The sequence below is a fragment of the Panthera pardus genome, unplaced genomic scaffold, assembly GCF_024362965.1.
Source record: "Panthera pardus isolate Hobbes unplaced genomic scaffold, ASM2436296v1 HiC_scaffold_27, whole genome shotgun sequence".
Taxonomy (NCBI): Eukaryota; Metazoa; Chordata; class Mammalia; order Carnivora; family Felidae; genus Panthera; species Panthera pardus.
In genome coordinates this window covers 37533778-37552360 of record NW_026526843.1, presented here as the reverse complement: position 1 = coordinate 37552360, position 18583 = coordinate 37533778, and the positions used below count along the sequence as shown (strand labels likewise).

At 50.3% G+C, this 18583-nt stretch overlaps 1 protein-coding gene and 1 long non-coding RNA gene across 8 annotated transcripts in view; one reads left to right on the top strand and one right to left on the bottom strand.

Moving 5' to 3' along the window:
- TMEM164 (transmembrane protein 164) overlaps positions 1-6470 on the top strand; it is a 170939-nt gene extending 164469 nt beyond the window's left edge. For all 7 annotated transcript variants that reach the window (XM_019426842.2, XM_053891261.1, XM_053891258.1 and 4 more), the window contains 2 exons: positions 227-327; positions 2044-6470. In XM_019426842.2, coding sequence (XP_019282387.1) covers positions 227-327; positions 2044-2250 — 308 coding nt within the window. In that variant the 3' untranslated portion in view covers positions 2251-6470. The remainder of the gene's footprint in view (positions 1-226; positions 328-2043) is intronic.
- A 4380-nt stretch (positions 6471-10850) lies between these two features.
- LOC128773750 (uncharacterized) lies at positions 10851-11696 on the bottom strand. The gene is made up of 2 exons (XR_008418171.1): positions 11466-11696; positions 10851-10988 (listed from the first exon to the last, which is right to left on the bottom strand). It is a non-coding gene; the product is annotated as an uncharacterized LOC128773750 (long non-coding RNA).
- Between the last annotated feature and the right edge of the window lie 6887 nt (positions 11697-18583).

Sequence of the window (18583 nt, the reverse complement as noted above, 5' to 3'; positions counted from 1 at the left end):
AATAAAGAATCCTCCCTTCATAATGGCCCCGGCAATATGTGGCAGAACAGAGGGAATGGCTGGTGGGACTGGCTTTGAAGTAGATGTCACCGAGCAGCGAGGGGGTGTGTCAGCTGGCAGCGGCTGTGGCCTCAGCACCTGCGGCCTCAGCACCTGCACCTCAAGGGGCAAAGGAGAAGCGGGTCCCCAAGCCTGCCGTCTCACCATCTTCCCCTTTTTCCTCCAGGTGCTTACACCCCAGAGCCCCTCAGCAGTTTCCGGTGGGCCCTTCTCTCAACTGGCCTCATGTTCTTTTACCACTTCAGCGTCTTGCAGATCCTGGGCCTGGTAAGTTCGGTTCTGTTCCCCTTCTATCCCCTCCGTTTGGACTTCTCCATAAATCTTGATAATCCTGGTTGGCGCTGGTGTATCGTTTTGTTTTGAAAATACAAGATGCCAAAGGCCAGCATGTCACATTGTTGTGTCTGGGTTGCTGATTTATGATCCACAGCCTGGGCCTCTCCAGAGAAGTTTCTGAAGCCTTCAGTATTGATTGTTCCTTTCATCCCTGGGGAGGCAAACGTGCCCTTCACTGATGACCACCCGGGTCGGGAACAGTGAGCTGCAGCTGGAAGGGGGTTTGCTGTGGACCCTATGTTGGGGGGGGGGGCACAGGGAGGCAGGACCTTAAGCCCAGGCCCCAGGGCCTGGAGGCTTCTGGGGGCTTCTGACCTTGGGTCCATTCTGGGCCTACTCCCAGGCCCTGGGCTGTGTGGCCGGTGCAAGTACCGTGTTGGGGGACTCCCATGGCATTCTGGGGTGTTCAGACCCGCCTGGAGCGTGGATGATGGCTGGACTCAGTAGTTGAGTTATCCAGAGTCCAGAATTGCTGAGTGCATGGGTGTCTATTGGTGGCAGGGTGAGGAGGATGAGCTCGAGGCTGGGGGTCAGGAGACCTGAGGTCAAGTCCTGGCCCTGTCACCATTCTGGGTCACCTCACCCTCGAGGGTAGAGAGCTCTCCACTCCTCTGTGATATGGTACAGACGCCCCCAGGCTCCCCGAGAGGTGCTGAGGACTTGTCTCTAACGTGAACAGGCTTGAAGGGCTTTGGAAGGCAGGTGCCGTGGCCATCCTCGGGGCCGGAGTGGCAGGTCTGGTTTTGTGCGTGAGCGGCATTAGCGTAGCATCAGCCGTGTGGAGCCTCGCGAAACCTGACAGGACTACGGCACAGGACCGATGTCACCCGTGCCTCTGTAGAAGCAGTCACTTTCCCTTCCCCACCTTGGCGTATCGCTGCTCTGCTCTGGTTTGCCTGGAGGGCAGTTTGAGCTCTTTGCCAATGGCGTGAATGCTTCCCGCGCTCTAGGAAGGAAGCAGTATGACGTTTACACTTACTCTGACCGCTCTCTACTGGGACTGCTTGATTCCAGAGGGGTCAGTGTCCTCATGTCACCACACATAACCATGCTCAGTCCCACCTCCAGGCCGCGCCTCCTCCGAGGAAGGCACCATGCACTCCATTCCTCTCCATGACCCCCATCCATCCTTCATGAGTCCATTCAGGGTGCCACCTACTTCATGAAATCTTCTCTGAGGACTCGGGCCCCATGCTGTACACTCCTCAGTTCTCCTGGTGGGGAACACCTGGCGCGCACCGTCCACTCTGAGGTCAGATGCGGTTGCCCATGCCAACGCGGTTGGCCTCCAGTTAAGCGGAGGCAGGGACCATGCCATTGACTGTTCGGTCATCCCCTGATACCTCTCTGGGTACTAGGCTCATAGTAGTTGCTTAGGAATGACAGCAGGCTCTAGACCCAACCAGAAGGCAAGACTGAGCAAAACCAAACAGCTTTTCCATTGGATGGCCTCCCCCATCACCTCCCGAGGGCTCTAGCCTCGACCCACTCCAAAACCCTAGGGCAGAGAAATCCCACTATGAACAGGTGGGGATTTGTTAATCCCTCCTTGTTTAGTCCCCCAATAGGTAGAGATGGCTGAACTGGCGGAAGCCAGAGAAAGCCTCAGGATGGTGAACGCTCACTCTACCTCCCTTATCCCTGCAGGTCACCGAAGTGAATTTGAACAACATGCTGTGTCCGGCCATCTCAGACCCATTCTACGGCCCCTGGTATCGCATCTGGGCCTCGGGACACCAGACTCTCATGACCATGACCCACGGGAAGCTGGTCATCCTGTTCTCATACATGGCTGGGCCCTTGTGTAAATATCTGCTGGATTTGCTCCGGCTTCCAGCCAAGAAAATAGACTGAAGGTGCTTGTCTTTTTTTTTTTTTTTTTTTTCTCCCTGAGGAAGCAAGTCCTGACTTGACTTGGAGAACACCCAGTTCTTGATGAAATCATGGGGAGAGGGCAGTAGGATGTCTGGTGTATTTCTCTTTCCCTTCTCTCTGTCCCTTTCTTCCATACTCTTCCCTCCCCAGCTCTTCCGCCCAGGACATCTCCTGGGCCTGAGGCATCATGCTGAGGGTGGGACCCTTTCCCCTCCCCTTTGGCTCTTTCTCTCTGCTCCTAGTGGCCTTATGTGGGCGAAAGTAGTCTGGCTTTCACTCTGCTTGTTGGTGCTTTCATGACAGCTGGTTGAGGGGACGGGGACCAACAAGCAGTAGTTCTTTTGTTGGCATTGAGGTGATGAGATTGGGTTGGGTTTCATTTCTCCACTGCCAGGGACCTCCAGGCTTACGCCAGGGTCCCCTTTTGTCTCCAGCACAGCCCCCACCATGATGGGACCGAGGCCTTGTTTCTATACCAGCGGCATGCCAAGAGCCAAGGGATTTCCCCACTCATGGCCAAAATAGAACCTGCCAGAGTCTTCCCATTGGTGTCCCATGACTCAAAGCAAGCAGCCAACTAGCCACTCCCTCCAAGATGCTGCCCTGCGGTGGAAGGTGGGGGCACTACCTGACCCCAAGGCTAGATTCTTCTGGGGGTAGAGAGCTGTTGCAGTGGCAAAATCCAAAGTGAACAAGTTTAAAGTCTCCACAGCTCCTACTTGGCAGGACCCTGGGTCCATCCTGCCTGAGAGAGCTGAGAAGTGACCCACATCCCAGTGAGAAGTTAGCATAGAAATTAATCAACAGAAGTGGTAACTTGAGAAAACTGTGATTTGAATCATATGCTCCATTTTAGTTCAATGTTGATAACAGATGCCCTTTTAATCTTGAGTGCCCCTTAAATGTTTCTCTCTCTCTCTCTCTCTCTCTTCTTTTTAAAAGGCAGCTTCAGGGAAGAGTGAGCTGGAGTTGGTTGGGGTTTATTTTATTTTATTATTATTATTTTTGTTTTGTTTTGTTTTTGTCAGTTTGTTTGCTTCTTTGTTTTTGGTTGTTTGAGTTCAGAGAATCCTTGCATCAGGGCCTGTCTCTGCGGGGGCTCCTGTCCATCCATTTCGTGCTTTTTATGGGCTATGTCAGCATTCTGGGTTTGGAAAGATACAGATCCTGCCAGTGTTGTTTCCCGAGGGCCAGGGGTCATCACTGTAGCCAGATTCAGTGCTGAATTGTTTAGCATCGGGTGGGCATCACGCACTCCCCTACTCCCCACCCAGCCCACCCTCGAAGCCCCTGTGTAGGTTGGAAGGGAGGTGCCAAGCAATCAGACCCCCATACATACAGGTTCAAGTGCTTCAGAAGGAACACCTTCTGTTGAAAGACTTGAACTCAGTCACACATGGACTTGAAGGAGGGAGCCAGTGCCTGGGCATTTGCTGACTCCTTGTGGGCTTCAACTAAGAACAGGTTTGCTTCAGAACAGTAAAAGCTGGTTCAGTGACTTCCTCTGATGGCCCCCGTTCTCCTCTCCCACTGTGGGCAACTGGGAGGCTTTGGGCTGGGGTCCCGTATTTCAGCTGTTACCATATCAGACCCAGGTTGAGCGTCAGTGTCTCAGTGGTCGATTTTAGCAAATGGACCTACGGAAGGCAGCAGAGTGCAGAAGAGTCTCTTTGAGCATGGTGAGGCCCCAGAAGCCACACCCGGGAGGGACTGCCCTTCTCCAGTGGCCTTGCTAGCCTGGAGGCCATCAATCCCCAGGGTGTGGGGGAGCCAGAGAGAGCACACCTAGTACTCTCACTCCCCTTGAGCTCCTCATGACGCACAGCCTTCATTTTCTGCCGTCTTGGAGGGTCCGGCCAAGTCTTTTTAGTGACTCTCACCCTGGGGTCGTCCTCTGGAAGGGGGCCCCTCTGGAGCAGCTAGACTCACCCTGCCCACTGCCAAACCGCTGCGTGTAGGAATGGCTGACGAGGAACTGTGCGAGGCCTCGGTGCCCCTTGGCTAGTCACAAAAGGAAAGGTTGGGAGGAGGTCACGGGAGGAGCCCCTGGGGGCATGTCCTGTCCCCTCCCAGAACAAGGAATCTCTGCAGGCAGATGGTCTGTGCTGCAGCTGGGGGCCCGCAGCCTGGGTGTGGCAGACACTCCTCTTTGGAATGCCACCGTGGCACGGCGAGTCGGCACTCCCTCTCTTCCTCTCCGTCTCAGTGGCATGGCACAGGTCGCCCGTCAGCCCGGGCTTCCCTGTGTCGACATGACTTTGCCCTGGCTCCAGCTCAGTGCCCCATTCGGGCTGATATTCTTTTGCTGGGAAGGAAAGAAGAAAGTGACATCCCGGAGGCAGCTACATGTGTCCAGGGAAGGGGGAGGTTGGGGGGGAGGTTGGAGGGGAGGTGCAGGACTTCCAGGGTGCCAGGCCAGCTCAGAAAAATATAGGCAGAAGGAATAGAGAGTGAGCCCTGTCCACGGGCTGCGCGCGGCATCGTGGCTTGTGTGGGAGGTGCTGGGGCGCTACAAGTACCTGATGTGGTCTTGTAGCTCACTCTTAACCTTGGGCCCAGCCCATGGTGAGAGGTAACCTGGGCACCCCTACAACAGCCTGCCTTGGAAGGTGGCCCCTGTGCCAGTGGGCCCGGGCTTCCCAGCTCCTGCCGAGGGCTTTCCTGGCAGGTGCCAAGGAGGTTCCCCAGCCACCTTGGCCAAGTTTCCATATGCCATTTGCCAGCGTGCGGGAGCTCGCTGCGTGCGCGCACGTGTGGGTATCTGAGAGAGTGTTCGTGGAAGTGGACAGTTTCTTCTCAAACAGCCCCGGGAAGCGAAAGGAGGGCTTTCCCAGCCCCCAGGTAGTCTTGGCCAAGGATCTGGGCCAATGATAAGAGTCCGCTTAGCTGGCCAACTTTGTGGCATCAGCTCAGAATAGAAGAGATGGTCACGCCTGCTTGCAGCCCCCTCCCTCTTCCCAGGTATACACATTCCTCTGTCCTCTCGCAGGGTGGTCTGGGGTTCAGTGGGATGGTCGGCTTCCGTCGCTGTCTGGTACCTCCAGGCTAGCTACCAGATCACCCCATTTTGCTGTAGCCTCGCTCAGGGTTTAGCCATTTGTGCTTGTGTTATGTGAAGTGGGCACAGCTCCCCACCGGTAGCAAGTTGTCGGTCTGTCTCTGCGCCCCAGGGCTGGGTGGGGCCCTGGGGCCTGAGCTCAGTGGCTCAGGGGTAACAGAAAGCCCTTGATCTCCCCCCTCCCTCCGCCAGAAGGACTTCCCTGGGTTTGTAGGCGTTGATCCAGAGTCATATGTCTTCTCTGGGAGATTGACGGGGAAGCCGGGGAGGAATGACAGTACAGGCCAAGATGCTGGTGCTGGTTTGCATAGGGAGGGCGTCCCTCAGGCCCTGGCAAGATCGGAGGCAGGCCCCAGCCTGGGGAGGGTCTTCCTACCACATGGCCTGCCCTGCCCTGCCCTCTCTGAGGGGGTTAGAGTCCACGAGACGGAGTGAGCCGCCTTCTTCTGTATATAGAGTGAGCCAGTACTGTGCTCAGGAAAACCTAGTCACTTGTCGCTGCTCTGTCTGTGACGTTTTCGTACACTGGTTTGCTACTCCGGGCACGAAACAAAAACAAAACAAAGTCGTTTCAAGCAACACTGTCGTTTTGGAAACTGACTTTTCTTTTGGTGTGCGTTTTGTATTCTATTCTAAGGAATTCTTCATTTATCTTGGTGTTATTGTGGTGGAGAGAATAAGATAGTCTCATTTTTGCCAGGAAATGGGCACATGCCTCTGTCCCCGCCCCCATCCTTCCCCATTTGCTGTGCACTGGGCAGATCCCTCCTGTCACGTCCCATCCCCCCACTCCCCCACTGGCTCCCTTTAGAACCAGTCTTTGTGAGCCTCCTAGACAGCAGCAGGGGGAGTGCCCTTGCCAGGCTGGTTCTTGGGTGGCCCTGTGCCCCCACCAGTTTTCTCACCTCCCCGGGGCATCTTGTAATGTATTTTCCTCTGTTTTGTAAAACCTTCTGATTGTGCCGAAATGGTTTCTGCAGTCACCTTTAGAAATAAGTGGTCATTCATTTGTGTGCTTAGCATTCTGAACTTTCAGTCTTAGCTTTTTCTGTTGTTGAAGATCCCTGAGCAGTCCCCTCACCATGGGACTTTACTGTTACAATGTTTTCTTCATTTACTCTGATTAAAAGATTTATGAGAACCCAGGAGTCCTGGCCTTCCTTTCCCAGAACCTTCTTAGAAGCCCATCTGCTTCGAAAAGTAGACAGAAAGGGGCCACTTGTCCTCCACACCATGGAGGGACCGCCAAGGGGTAGCTGGCGCTGTGCACAGCTTTGCCCCGGGAACCCCGCGGCTGGCCCTGAGCTCCATGCACTGCCTGCTTCTGCTGGGGCTGCCCCGGATGCAACAGGCCTGCTTGCTTTTAGCAGGGACTGTCTTCTGGGGACATCTGCTGGGTTCCTGGAGCCCCACAGTGTGCTGGGCCATGTGGCATGACTGCTCTTAGAGGAGGTAACTTAGAAACCTGACATGTCCAGGGCCACCTTTCCCGGGTTCCCCGAGGGCCGGCAGGTTCCGTGCCAGAACTGTTCAGCACAGGCAGACTGTCCCGTGGGGTGGGGGTGGAACACTATCAGCCCTGCCCCTTTGGGAACATTCGCACCTGCCTTTCTGAAGCCACGCACTGAGCAGCCCGTGGTAACCGTGAACAGGCCAGCCTGCCTTTGTACCAGACAGAGGCCCTACGTGGTGTTTTGCTGCTTCTCGAAGGGACACAGCTAGCCAACCTTCCTCCCCCCGACCCACCACCCCCGGTGCAGGTGGATCGGCTCGTTGGCTGGTAGTTGGGCACCCAGGCTATCAATGAGGCAGGGGCCTGCAGTCCCAGGCTACAGAACCACTAGCTTGGGTCAGGCTCTCCGGCCGCCCCAGGCTCTCCACCTGCAGAACAATAGTGTGCGTGGTGTGGTGCTAAGTCCCTCCACACGCATGATCTCCTGTAACCTCCACAGAGGCACACTGAGCTGACTGGCAACGCCCTCTCTGTCAGAGAAAGCGGGCTCTGGGCTGAAGGAGACGCTGGCATGCGAAGGCAGTTTCGTTAGACTCTAAAGCCCATGGGCTTTGCACTCTCCCTGGATGCCGCTGCCTGTCTGTGGTGCCCGGATTAACAAGGCAGACCCCTGCCCAGGGCTGCCCGCGCCACCCCGAGAGGAATGGGTGGAGAGCCAGGCAGTGGTGTGGAAGGCGAGAGAGGCGGGGGAACCCCACGAGTGTGCGAAGCAGAGAAGCCAAACCCATCTTTTCTTGTGACCCCGGTGAGCCCCAGAGCGGAGCTGAGAGTGGACGCGAGGCCAGGCAAGAGCTGGCCCAAGGGGCAGGACAGAAAGTGGCTGCTGGAAGGAGGTGAGGAAAATTGGTCACGTGGCCTTTCCGTGTGGCTCCCTTTTCAGAAAGAGCTGTTGGGGGCAGCTGGGTGACTCCGTCAGTTAAGTGTCCAACTCTTGGTTTCGCCTCAGGTCATGATCTCATGGTTTGTGAGTTCGAGCCCCACATCAGGCTTCGTGCTGACAGTGCAGAGCCTGCTTGGGATTGTCTCTCTGCCCCTCCCCCTCTCATTCTCTCTCTCTCTCTGTCTCTCTCTCTCTCTCTCTCTCTCTCTCAAAAATAAATAAATAAATAAATAAATAAATAAATAAACTTAAAAAAAAAAAAAGAAAGAGCTACACACCAGTGACCTAGGCCATGACCTTCTCTCCCCTGACCTAGCGAGTCTGCTTCCGTCCGCCGCCTCTGTTCCAGTCTGTGTCCCGTGCCGCAGGCGGCAAATGCACATCTGCCTGCATTGCTTCCCTGGGCCCCGCAAACATCTTTCGCTTCATCTCCTCTCCCCCACGCCTCTCCCCTCCCCCGAGAACCATACACAGGGAGAGAGACCCTTTGCTCCAGCCCACTTTTCACGCAGTGACGTTTTCCGCTTCCTTTTCTCTTTGTGCGGGTTTCTCAGCTCCCCAGTCTCCCTTCTTGTCCAAAGGCCTGAGCTCTAGTGTCCACTCCTGGGCCAGTCTTCCCTGAGCTGCAGTCCGAGTTAGGTACTTTGGCTTGGCTCCTGCAAGCACCTGGCGCTCACTGTGGGGCGCCATGCACCCCCTTGCTAGGTAATGCATTCTGGCTCCTTGTACCTCTATAGACTGAGCTCCTGGAGGGCAGGGATGGGGTGTGATTCGTTCTCCAGCCCGTGGGACAGGACCTGTTCCATAGAAGGTTCTCAGTGAACATCGATCTTACCCAGGAGTGCTGTCAAATGGTGAGAGGCACCACTGTCACCCCAAGGAGAAACCTTGCCACGCAAGCTGTCACCCATCCCGTGCATCCGTGGGTTCTCCCACGTGGAGCCATGCGCCTTCGTTTGCCCAGGTGCCTTGAGCTGCAGCCTGGGGGCCTCCATGCTGAGCCTTCCCTGGACCCCTGGGTGGAGGGTGGGCAAGGCGTCCGGCTACGTTTCTGGATCCTTGGGAGCTGTTCAGTCCCCACCAGGGTCGTTCCCCCCCGCCGCCCCGTTCCCTGGGGGCACACCGGTTGGTGTTGGCACAGCCAAAACCCCGCCTGCCCGTGGAGTATGTCCCCTATCCCTCGGGGGGGTAGGGAGCGGCTAGGGGTGGTTACAGCGTGATCCCCCAATGAATTTTCCCCTTGTCCTGGTTTGCCAAGGCCGGTGGAGAGACGGAGCTACAGACGTCAGTCTGACAAATGCAATGGCTTATTCAAAGGATGTGTGGTTTGCTGACCTTGGCAACAGGCGAGGCCGGCCTCGTCCAAAGTCAAGGACTCCCTGTTACTGCCTGTACCCACCCCTCTCCCGGTCAGCATTCGCCCGGCATCCAGAGTGCACATCTGGGGTGTCTGAGCTGCCTGGCAAGGAGGTTTAAGTGTCTGCCAGGGGCGCGGTAGGGAAGGCTGCTCCTGTTGCTAATGGATGACCCGAAGGGCTCTGCCGCCCACAGCTGACTTCCTAACGTCAGTGCGGCACCTCTGGGAGTCTCCCAGCAAGGCAGGTCTGGGCAGGGAGGTTCAACACTTCCTCAGCAAAGCTCTGACAGGTGACGGGGCCGGTGGCACGGGCTGCATAGGTGTTCTCCTTTCCAGCGAGGCCTCGAAAACCTTACCTCTGCTCCAGCTACCAGTGCTCCCTGGTCTCTCCTGCCTCCTCCTCCCCCTCCCCATTCAGGGGGGCCACCGGGGTGCCGCCTGCTCTGGCTGGCCCTTCAGCCATTCGTTTCCTACTTTCCAGGAGTCCCAAGTCCCTTTACTAGTCAATCTGTAGAAGACAACTCGGCTCTCCGGTCTCCTGCCTGCTGGGAATGGGGGGCCTTCCTGTGCCCCTCCAGGATACACCCCTGGAGTTCGAGAATGTGGGAGCTGACAGGATACTCAGGCAGGAGCTCCTAGATTTTCCTGCGTATTAGGATCACCTGGGGAGCTTTCACAAAAAATCCCAATGCCCAGGCCTCGCCCCAGCTCATGATTCAAAGCAAACTTTTTTTGGTTTTGTTTTTACTCGAAGCTTCCAGGTTGTGAGTCATCTCTTTGACCTGACCCTCTACACCAGTGCCTTTTAAAAATAGAAATATTCAAGGCCTACCAACAAGTAGGAAGACTAATACCTAAATCCAGCTCAAGGAGAAGAACGTTACCAATGCCGTGGAAACCCACCCTTACACCGGAAATTTGGAGATTGTTCCTCAGAGCTTCAGGGAGTCTGGAGAAGGTCCTTAGGAGCCACCTCGGGGGGAGGGATGGGTGGGAGCAGAGTGGGTGAGGCTCTGATCTTTCCCCTTGCTTCCCCCGGAACAATTCTAGTTTTATTGTTTTGTACATTGAGGTCCTGTAAGTAATTTCATTGGGAAAGACATTTAAAAGTCACTTATTTCCACGCTCACTAGTCCTGTCTCCACTCTTCCCTGGATAGGGGTTGTTCTGTAATAGCGATAGGTGCGCTTGGCCAGGTCCTACCTCTCTGAACTCCAAGGTGGCTGTGAAAACCACCAGTGGGGGAAAAATGGCTTTATCAAGTCCTGTCCGATGTCAGGGGGCTCTGTTTCCAGACAGTGCAGTTACTCTGCATGTTCTCAGCGCACAGACATTACTTGGGGTTTTGACTACACTCACCCACTGTGCCTTAATGTGCCCCATGTGGTTGGGGTCTGGGGTGTGGAGGAGACATGATACCTCAGTTTTAAAGAATGTGTCTGTGTTTCATTGACTCTAAGACCTCTCCCCACACCTTGTCTTTTTTTTTTCACACGTTAATGCCTCTAAATTTGGGATGCATATGGGGTGCCTGGGTGGCTCAGTTGGTTAAGCGTCCGGCTCTTGACTTCGGCTCAGGTCTGATCTCACGGTTGTTCATGAGTTTGAGCCCCGCATCAGGCTCTAGGCTGACAGCTCGGAACCTGCTTGGGATTCTCTCTCTCTCCTCTCTCTCTCTCCCCCTCCCCAACTTGCTCTCCATTTCTCTCTCTCTCTCTCTCCCAACAAATAAAAATAAACTTAAAAAAATAAATTTGGGATGCATCTTACAATCAGTGGCCTGACATTTTAATCAGCAGCTTAGTTGTCTTTTCCAGGGGCACATAAAATCCGTGGCCATCTTGCATCTGAGGTGTCTTAGAGTTGCCGGGATGCCGTAATTGTTCCTTGCCCCATGAGAGTCCCCATCCTGGGAGAGAAAACCCCTTTGGAAAAACTTACAAACGAACTTGTCACCTATAGTCTTGTTCCAACCCTCCATCCTCTTTTTCTTTCCTGCCAGCATCCACACAAGCTCTCTGCTTCCTGACCAGAGGGGGGCTCACTTTGCTGGGCTACCTCTTGGGGCAGGGAAGGAGGCTGGGTGCACCTGTATAAGGAGCACACCATGCCCACCAACAGGGAATGAGGGAGGGAAGGAAGAGACCAGAAAGAGAGCTGGAGGAAGAGCCAGACAAGCTAGGCCAGCCATCCCCGACAGCTCTGGTTTCTTTATTTCCCACCCACGGCCTGCCAGACAGCTCAGGCTGCTTCCCTGGGGATTTCCCAGGGCTAGTCATTGCCAGAGGTGAGCGAGGAGGGCTGTAGGGAGAAGGGGCCCAGCCTTGCCCTGGGTTGACGTGAGCAGCTGCCTGGCCCACACAGAGGAAGACCGTGATTTCCTCACCTCCTCCGACAAGGCAGAAGCGTTGGGCAGTGGGCCTCTCAAGGAGAGGCAACACCTCGGCCTAGGGTAGTGTATACTGTGGGCATTGACCGCACTCGGAGATTGCCACCAACCATCCCTCAGTGCTGGCAGCTGCTCTAATGAAGCTTGGCCCTTGTAGCCTTGAGGCCAAGGCTCTTCCAGAAGGGGAAGGAGTGTCTGCAGGGAGGTCCAGGGATACTTGAGCACAGGAAGAGGTTTTTGGGACGTCCCCTGCCCCCTCCCCGCCCCCCCTCCCAAGAGCTTAGGAAGACACGATCAGCCTGGATTACAGCTGCCCTCATGTAACTGGGTTAAAGTGTTGGCCTACTTAGGCCCCTCCTGCGGTGGCCTCCTTCAAAGCTGATGAGGCCGATTAGGAGGCTATTTCTGAGCCCTAGTTGTGTACCCAGAAGCCTGGGGGCCATCCTCCTGTGACAAGAAAGACAATAACTAAGGCTAGACGGCCAAGGGCAGGCTCGGCCCTGCCTGTGGGAGAGCAGTTCTGTCAGACCTCGTGTGTCCTTGTAAAACAAAGAGTCAAATAATGTCAAGCCTAAGCGCCTGGGGTTTGAACTTCAAACCAACCAGTTTTCAGCCAAAGACCTTGTCCTATGTCTTTGCTGTCTCCAGTCCTAGAGAGAGATGACAGAGAGGCAAGAGGAAGCCTGCCTCCATCGATGATCAATGATAGCCACCTTCCTCCATTCAGTAGGTGCTGTGCATTTGAGGGCTATTTTTGTTGACCTTCTCTGAGCCTCAGTTTACTCATCTGTAAAATGGAAATAACATCAGTACCTGCTTCCTGGAGCCGGTGTGAAGAGTGACTAGATAAGGCACGTAAAGGCACTTGGCACAGTGCCTGGCCCCTTAAGCCCTGCTTCCATCAATGCCAGACGCCATCACTGCTATCGTTACCACCGCTACTGCCACCACCATTGCCACCCTCATACTCATCCTCATCGAGACGTCAGAGTGAACGCTAGAGAGCTCAGTCTCTGGAGCCTGACAAGCTTGGTCTGAATCGTGGCTCTGCCATTTTGTAGCCTAGGTAGCCTTAGATAATTGGTAACTTCTTTGAACTAGATTCTTATTCTGTAAAATGGGAGATTTATAAGGCTGTTGAAAAGTGGATGCCATGGTCCTTACCACACAGTAAGCACTCGATCAGTGCTGGCTCTTTTAATTACTTAAAAGGAATGATCATGATCAGTGGTATCAGGGGTTGGGGTAGGGAGGGATGAGTAGGTGAAGCACAGAGGACTTTTAGGGCAGTGAAACTGTTCTGTATGCTACTGTAATGGTAGATACATGTCGTTATACATTTATCCAAACCCACAGAATGTACAGCATCACCAGTGAAGCCTAATGTAAATGCTAGACTTTGGGTGATAACGATGTGCCGATGTAGGTTCATCATTTGTAACAAATGTGCCACTCACGTGTGGGGATATTCATGGTGAGGAGGAGGCTGTGTGTGGAGGGCGGGGTGGCAGGCAGTGAGTATATGGGAACTTGCTGTACTTCCTGCTCAATTTTGCTGTGAACCTAAAAGTGCTCTAAAATTACAGTCTATTTGAAAGAAACGGGAAAGAAAAAGGTGATCGAACTAGATTGTTATAAATCTGGGATGTTAACCATAATCCCCATGGTAACCACTAAGAAGATAAATAAAAGATACAGAAAAGGAAGAGGGAATCAAAATGATTCACAAGGGGAAAAAAATCCATCAGACACAAAACAAGGCATAGGAACTGAGGAACAAAAAAAGATATGACGTACAGAAAACAAATAGCACAATAGCAGAAAAAAAATCCTAAATAATTAGTGACTATCACTAATCACTAAATGTAAATGGGTTAAACTTGCCAATTAAAAGAAATAGGTTGGCAAAATGGATGTGAAAAAGACATGACCCCACTTATATGCTGCTTACAAAATAGATTAGACCCGAAGACACAAATAGGTTGGAAGTGAAGGAATGAAAAAGATACTCAGTGGAAGTAATGGTTACCAAAAGAGAGCCGGGGTGGCTACATACCAGGCCAAATCAATTTTAAGTGAAAAACTGTTACAAGAGGCCAAGAAGGGCATTTTTATTGATAAAAGGCTTGATTCTTTGAGAGGATACAATTCTGAACACACAAGACACCAAACAGATTTAAAAGATCAGAAGGAAACACTGACAGAATCAAAGGGAGAAACAGACAGTTCTATAGTAATAGGTGGAGACATCTATATCCCACTTTAAATAATGGATAGGACCCTTAGACAATAATAGGTCAATACGGAATGGAAGACTTGAAGAACAGTATAAACCAACTAGACCAGAAGACATACACAGAACACTCTACCCAGTAAGAGCACCGCACACATTCCTCTCAAGTGTACATGTACCATTCTCCAGGATGCACCATATGTTAGGTTATAAAACAATCCTCAATACGTTTTAAAAAGATTGAAATCATACAAAGCATCTTCTGTGATCAAATGGAATGAAGCTAGAAATCAGTAACAGAAGGAAAACTGAAGAATTGCAAATATGTGGAAATTAGACAACGCACTCTTAACCAATGGGTTAAAGAAGAAGTCACTAGGGAAATTAGAAAATGCTCTGAGATAAATGAAAATGAAAATACAATATACCAGAATGTACAGGATAAAGTGAAGGCAGTGCTCAGAGTTGAATTTATAGCTAGGAGGAACACTTTCATTAAAAAGGAAGCTCTGAAATCAACACCCTAACTTTACATCTTGAGGAAGTAGAAAAAGAAGGGCAGAATTAAATGAGAAAGAGAATAGAAAAATGTAGAATCAGTGAAACCGATAATTGGTTCTTTAAAAAGATAGACAAAATTGACAAAACTTTAGCCAGACTCATTAAGAAGAAAAAGACAAATAAAAATTGGAAATGAAAGCAAGGGTGTTACCACCAATCTTACAAAAATTATAAGGCTCATCAGAGAACACTATAAGCAGTTGTATACCAATAAATTAGTCTTCAGGAAATGGACAAGTTCCTAGAAACATACAAATTACCAAAACTGACTCAAGAAGAAATACACGTCCGAATAGACCTATCAGTAAAGAGAGTGAATCAGAATCAAAAACCTCCCAACTAGGAAAAAGCCCAGGCTTCATTGATGAATTCTACCGAACATTTAAAGATTTGACAATAATCCTATTCAAACTCTTCCAAAAAAAAAAAAAAAAAAAAAAAAGAACAGAAGAGGAAGGGACACTTCTAACACATTCTATAAGTCCAGCCTTACCCAGATACAAAGGCCAGATAAAGATACCATAAGAAAAGAAAACCACAGACCAGTATCCCTTAGGAATAAAGACACCAAAGTCCTCAACAAAATATCTGCAAACCAAATCCCACAGTACATTAAAAGGATCATACCACAGCCCCACGTGGGATTTATCCCAGAAATGCAAGGGTGGTTCAATATAAAATCAACCAAGGCAGCTCACCACATTAATAACAGAACGAAGGGGGGAAATGGTCATTTCAATAGACACAGAAAAAAGCATTTGACAAAAGTCAGCACTCTTTCATGAAAAAAAACATTTAACAAACTAGGTTTGGAAGGCAAGTTCCACAATGTGATAAAGGGCATTTAATGAGAAACCCGCAGCTAATATCATACTTGGTGGTGAAAGACTGAAAGTTTTCCCCCTGAAGTGAGAAACAAGACTGTAATGCCAGCTCTCACCTCTGCTATTCAACATTGGAAGTGCTAGCCAGAGCAATTAGGCAGGAGAAAGAAACAAAAGACACCCAGAATGGGAATGGAAAAAAAAGTGAAAGTTTATTTGCAGGGTGATAGGATTCTCTCTATATAAAATCCCATAGAATGCACACACACACACACATACACACACTACTAGTGTATAAGGAAGGAAGGAAAAAAAGAAAGTTCATTGCAAGATATAAGATCAATGCACAGGGGCACCTGGGTGACTCAGTTGCTTAAGCGTCTGACTCGATTTCGCAGGTCATGATCTCACGGTTCTTGAAATCAAGCCACGCATTGGGCTCTGTACTGATGGCAAGGAGCCTGCTTGGGATTTTGTCTCCCTCTCTGGCTGCCCCTCCCTTGCTCTCTCAACATAAATAAACTAATAAATCAACGCACAAAAATCAGTGGTGTTTCTATACACCAATAATGGATTATATATCAAAGAAGTTAAGAGAAACAATTCCATTTACAATAGCATCCAGGGGCGCCTGGGTGGCTCAGCTGGTTGAGCATCCAACTTTCGGCTCAGGTCATGATCTCGCGGTTCGTGAGCTTGAGCCCCGTGTCAGGCTCTGTGCTGATAGCTCACAGCCTGGAGCCTGCTTCGGATTCTGTGTCCCCCTCTCTCTCCGCCCCACCCCTGCTTGTGCTCTCTGTCTCAAAAATGAATAAACATTAAAAAAAATTAAAAGAAAAACAATAGCATCCAAAAGAATAAGGGTCCTAGGAATAAATTTAAACAAGGAGGTAAAAGGAAGACCTAAATAAATTGAAAGGCATCTCATGCTCGTGGATTGGAAGACTTAATATCGAGATGGCAACAGTCCCTAAAGCAATCTACAGATTCAGTGCAATCCCTATCAGAAGTCCAGTGGCCTTTATTTTTGCAGATATGGAAAAGCCAACCCTCAAATTTATAAGGAATTTCAAGGATCCTTGGAGAGCTCAATCGTGAAAAAGAAAAACAAGGCAGGAGGACTCACACTTCCCCATTTCAAAACTTACGACAAAACTAGAGTAATCAGGGGTACCTGAGCCTGAGTGCCTCAGTGGGTTAAGTGTCCCACTTGGGACTCTTGGTTTCGGCTCAGATCATGATCTCACAGTTCATGGGATCGAGCCCTGCATCAGGCTCTGCATGGACAATATGAAGCCTGCTTGCGATTCTCTCTCTCTCTCTCTCTCTCTCTCTGCCCCTCCCCTGCTCACTCTCTCTCAAAATAAATAAATAAACATTAAAAACAAACAAAACTAGAGTAATCAAAACAGTATGGTAGTGGCAAAAGGGTAGACATACAGACCAATGGAATAGCATTGAGGGCCCAGAAATAAACCCAAACCTCTGCGGTCTATTGATTTTCAACAAGGGTTCCCAAACCATTCCATGGGGGACAGAATAGCTTTTTTAGCAAATAGTGTTGGGACAACTGGATATCCACATTCAAAAGAATGAAGTCAGGCCTCTACCTCAAACCACATGTAAAAATTAACTCAAAATAGATCAACAACCTAAATACAAGGGGTAAAATTATTAGAAGAGAGCATAGGTGTACATCTTCATGACCTGGGACTTGGCCATAGATTCTTAGGTTTGACATCAAAAACATGAGCAACAAAAGAAAAACATAGATACACTGGACTTTATAAAAACCAGAAAGTTTTATTCCTCAAAGGACATTATAAAGAATGTAAAAAAGACTGACTACAGAGTGGGAGAAAATATTTTCAAATTACTTCTCTAAGGATTTAATACTCTCTCTCCCTCTCTCTCCACACACACACACACACACACACACACCCCATATACATATGGTATACACACATATACCATTATATATACATATATATATACACACACACACATATATGTATACCATTACAACTCACACATACATATACCATTATATATACGTGTGTGTGTGTGTATATATATATATATACCATTACAATTCAACAAAAAGACCAACAGCCCAATTAAAAACTGGGTAAAGGACTTGAATAGACATTTCTCTAAAGAAGATATACAAATGGACCAATTAGCACATGAAAAGGTGTCTCAACCTCACTGATTATTGACAAAATGCAAATCCAAACCACAGTGAGGTATCAGTTCACACCCATGAGGATGACTATGATCAGACAGATACTAACAACCGTTGGGGAGGATGTGGAGAAATTGGAACCTGCATATATGACTGGTGGGAATGGAAGATGGTGCAGCCAGCCACTGTAGAAAAGATTGATGGTTCCTCAAAAAGTTAGACGTAGAATTACCCTATGATCCAGCAATTCCATTCCTAAGTATACAGCCAAGAGAAGTGAAAACGTATGTCCACACAGAAACCTCCGTAGACACGGATGTTTATGGCAACATTATTCAGAAGAGCCGAATGTTTGAAGCAGCCCAAATGTTCATCCGTGGATTGATGAATGGATGAGCCAATTGTGGTATAGCTATATAACGAAATATCATTCAGCCATAAAAATGAAGTACTAAAACACGCTACAACTTAGATGGACCTCGAAAATATTATGCTAAGTAAAAGGAGCTAGTGACAAAAAGTCACATATTGTATGACTCCATTTGTAGGATATCTGACAATACGGCGATACGTGTAGTATGTAGATACGATACTATCCTGTGTATCCTACATATCCAGGATACGTAAATTCCGAGAGACCGAAAGAAGATTAGAGGTCACTTAGGGGTTGGGCGAGGGGAAAATGGGGTGTGACCTCTTAGTGGGGATGGGTATTTTGATGGAGTGATGAAAAAGTTGTAAACTAGAACTATTGTAAATACGCTAAATATCACTGAATTGGATGCTTTAAAGTGGTTGATTGCATGTTATGTGAATTTCGCCTCAATAAAGACAATGTCCAACAGAGGAGGTGAAAGGAAAGGAGTGTCTTTTTACCTCTCAAGTCCCGCTTGCAGGACGCACTGTGTAGCCTGCCCTAGAATGAAGGGTGTTGCCTGCACTTGCCCAGACTAGGGCAGACCATTAATGATTTCTAGTTGGCCTTCTCCAAGTCCGCAGATTCTTCTGGAGTGGTACAAACCCAAATGGAGGAAGAAGGGGCCACTGAGGCCCATCTACCCCACTGGAGCCATCCCATCCTATTTGAACAACTGTACGAACCCCCTGCCCCCTTTTCAACCCCATCATCCATGTGTACCATGGACCACATATGCTAGGCAAGATCAACAAGGACCAAGTCACCAAGGGGCACGGCTTCATTGACAGAGGCCACGATGGCCACCCACCGCCATCCCTGACCACAGTTCTGGGAAAGGCGCCATCGCCGAGGCCTAGGCTAGCGGGGCGGCAGTGTCTCCATGCAGAGTTCCTG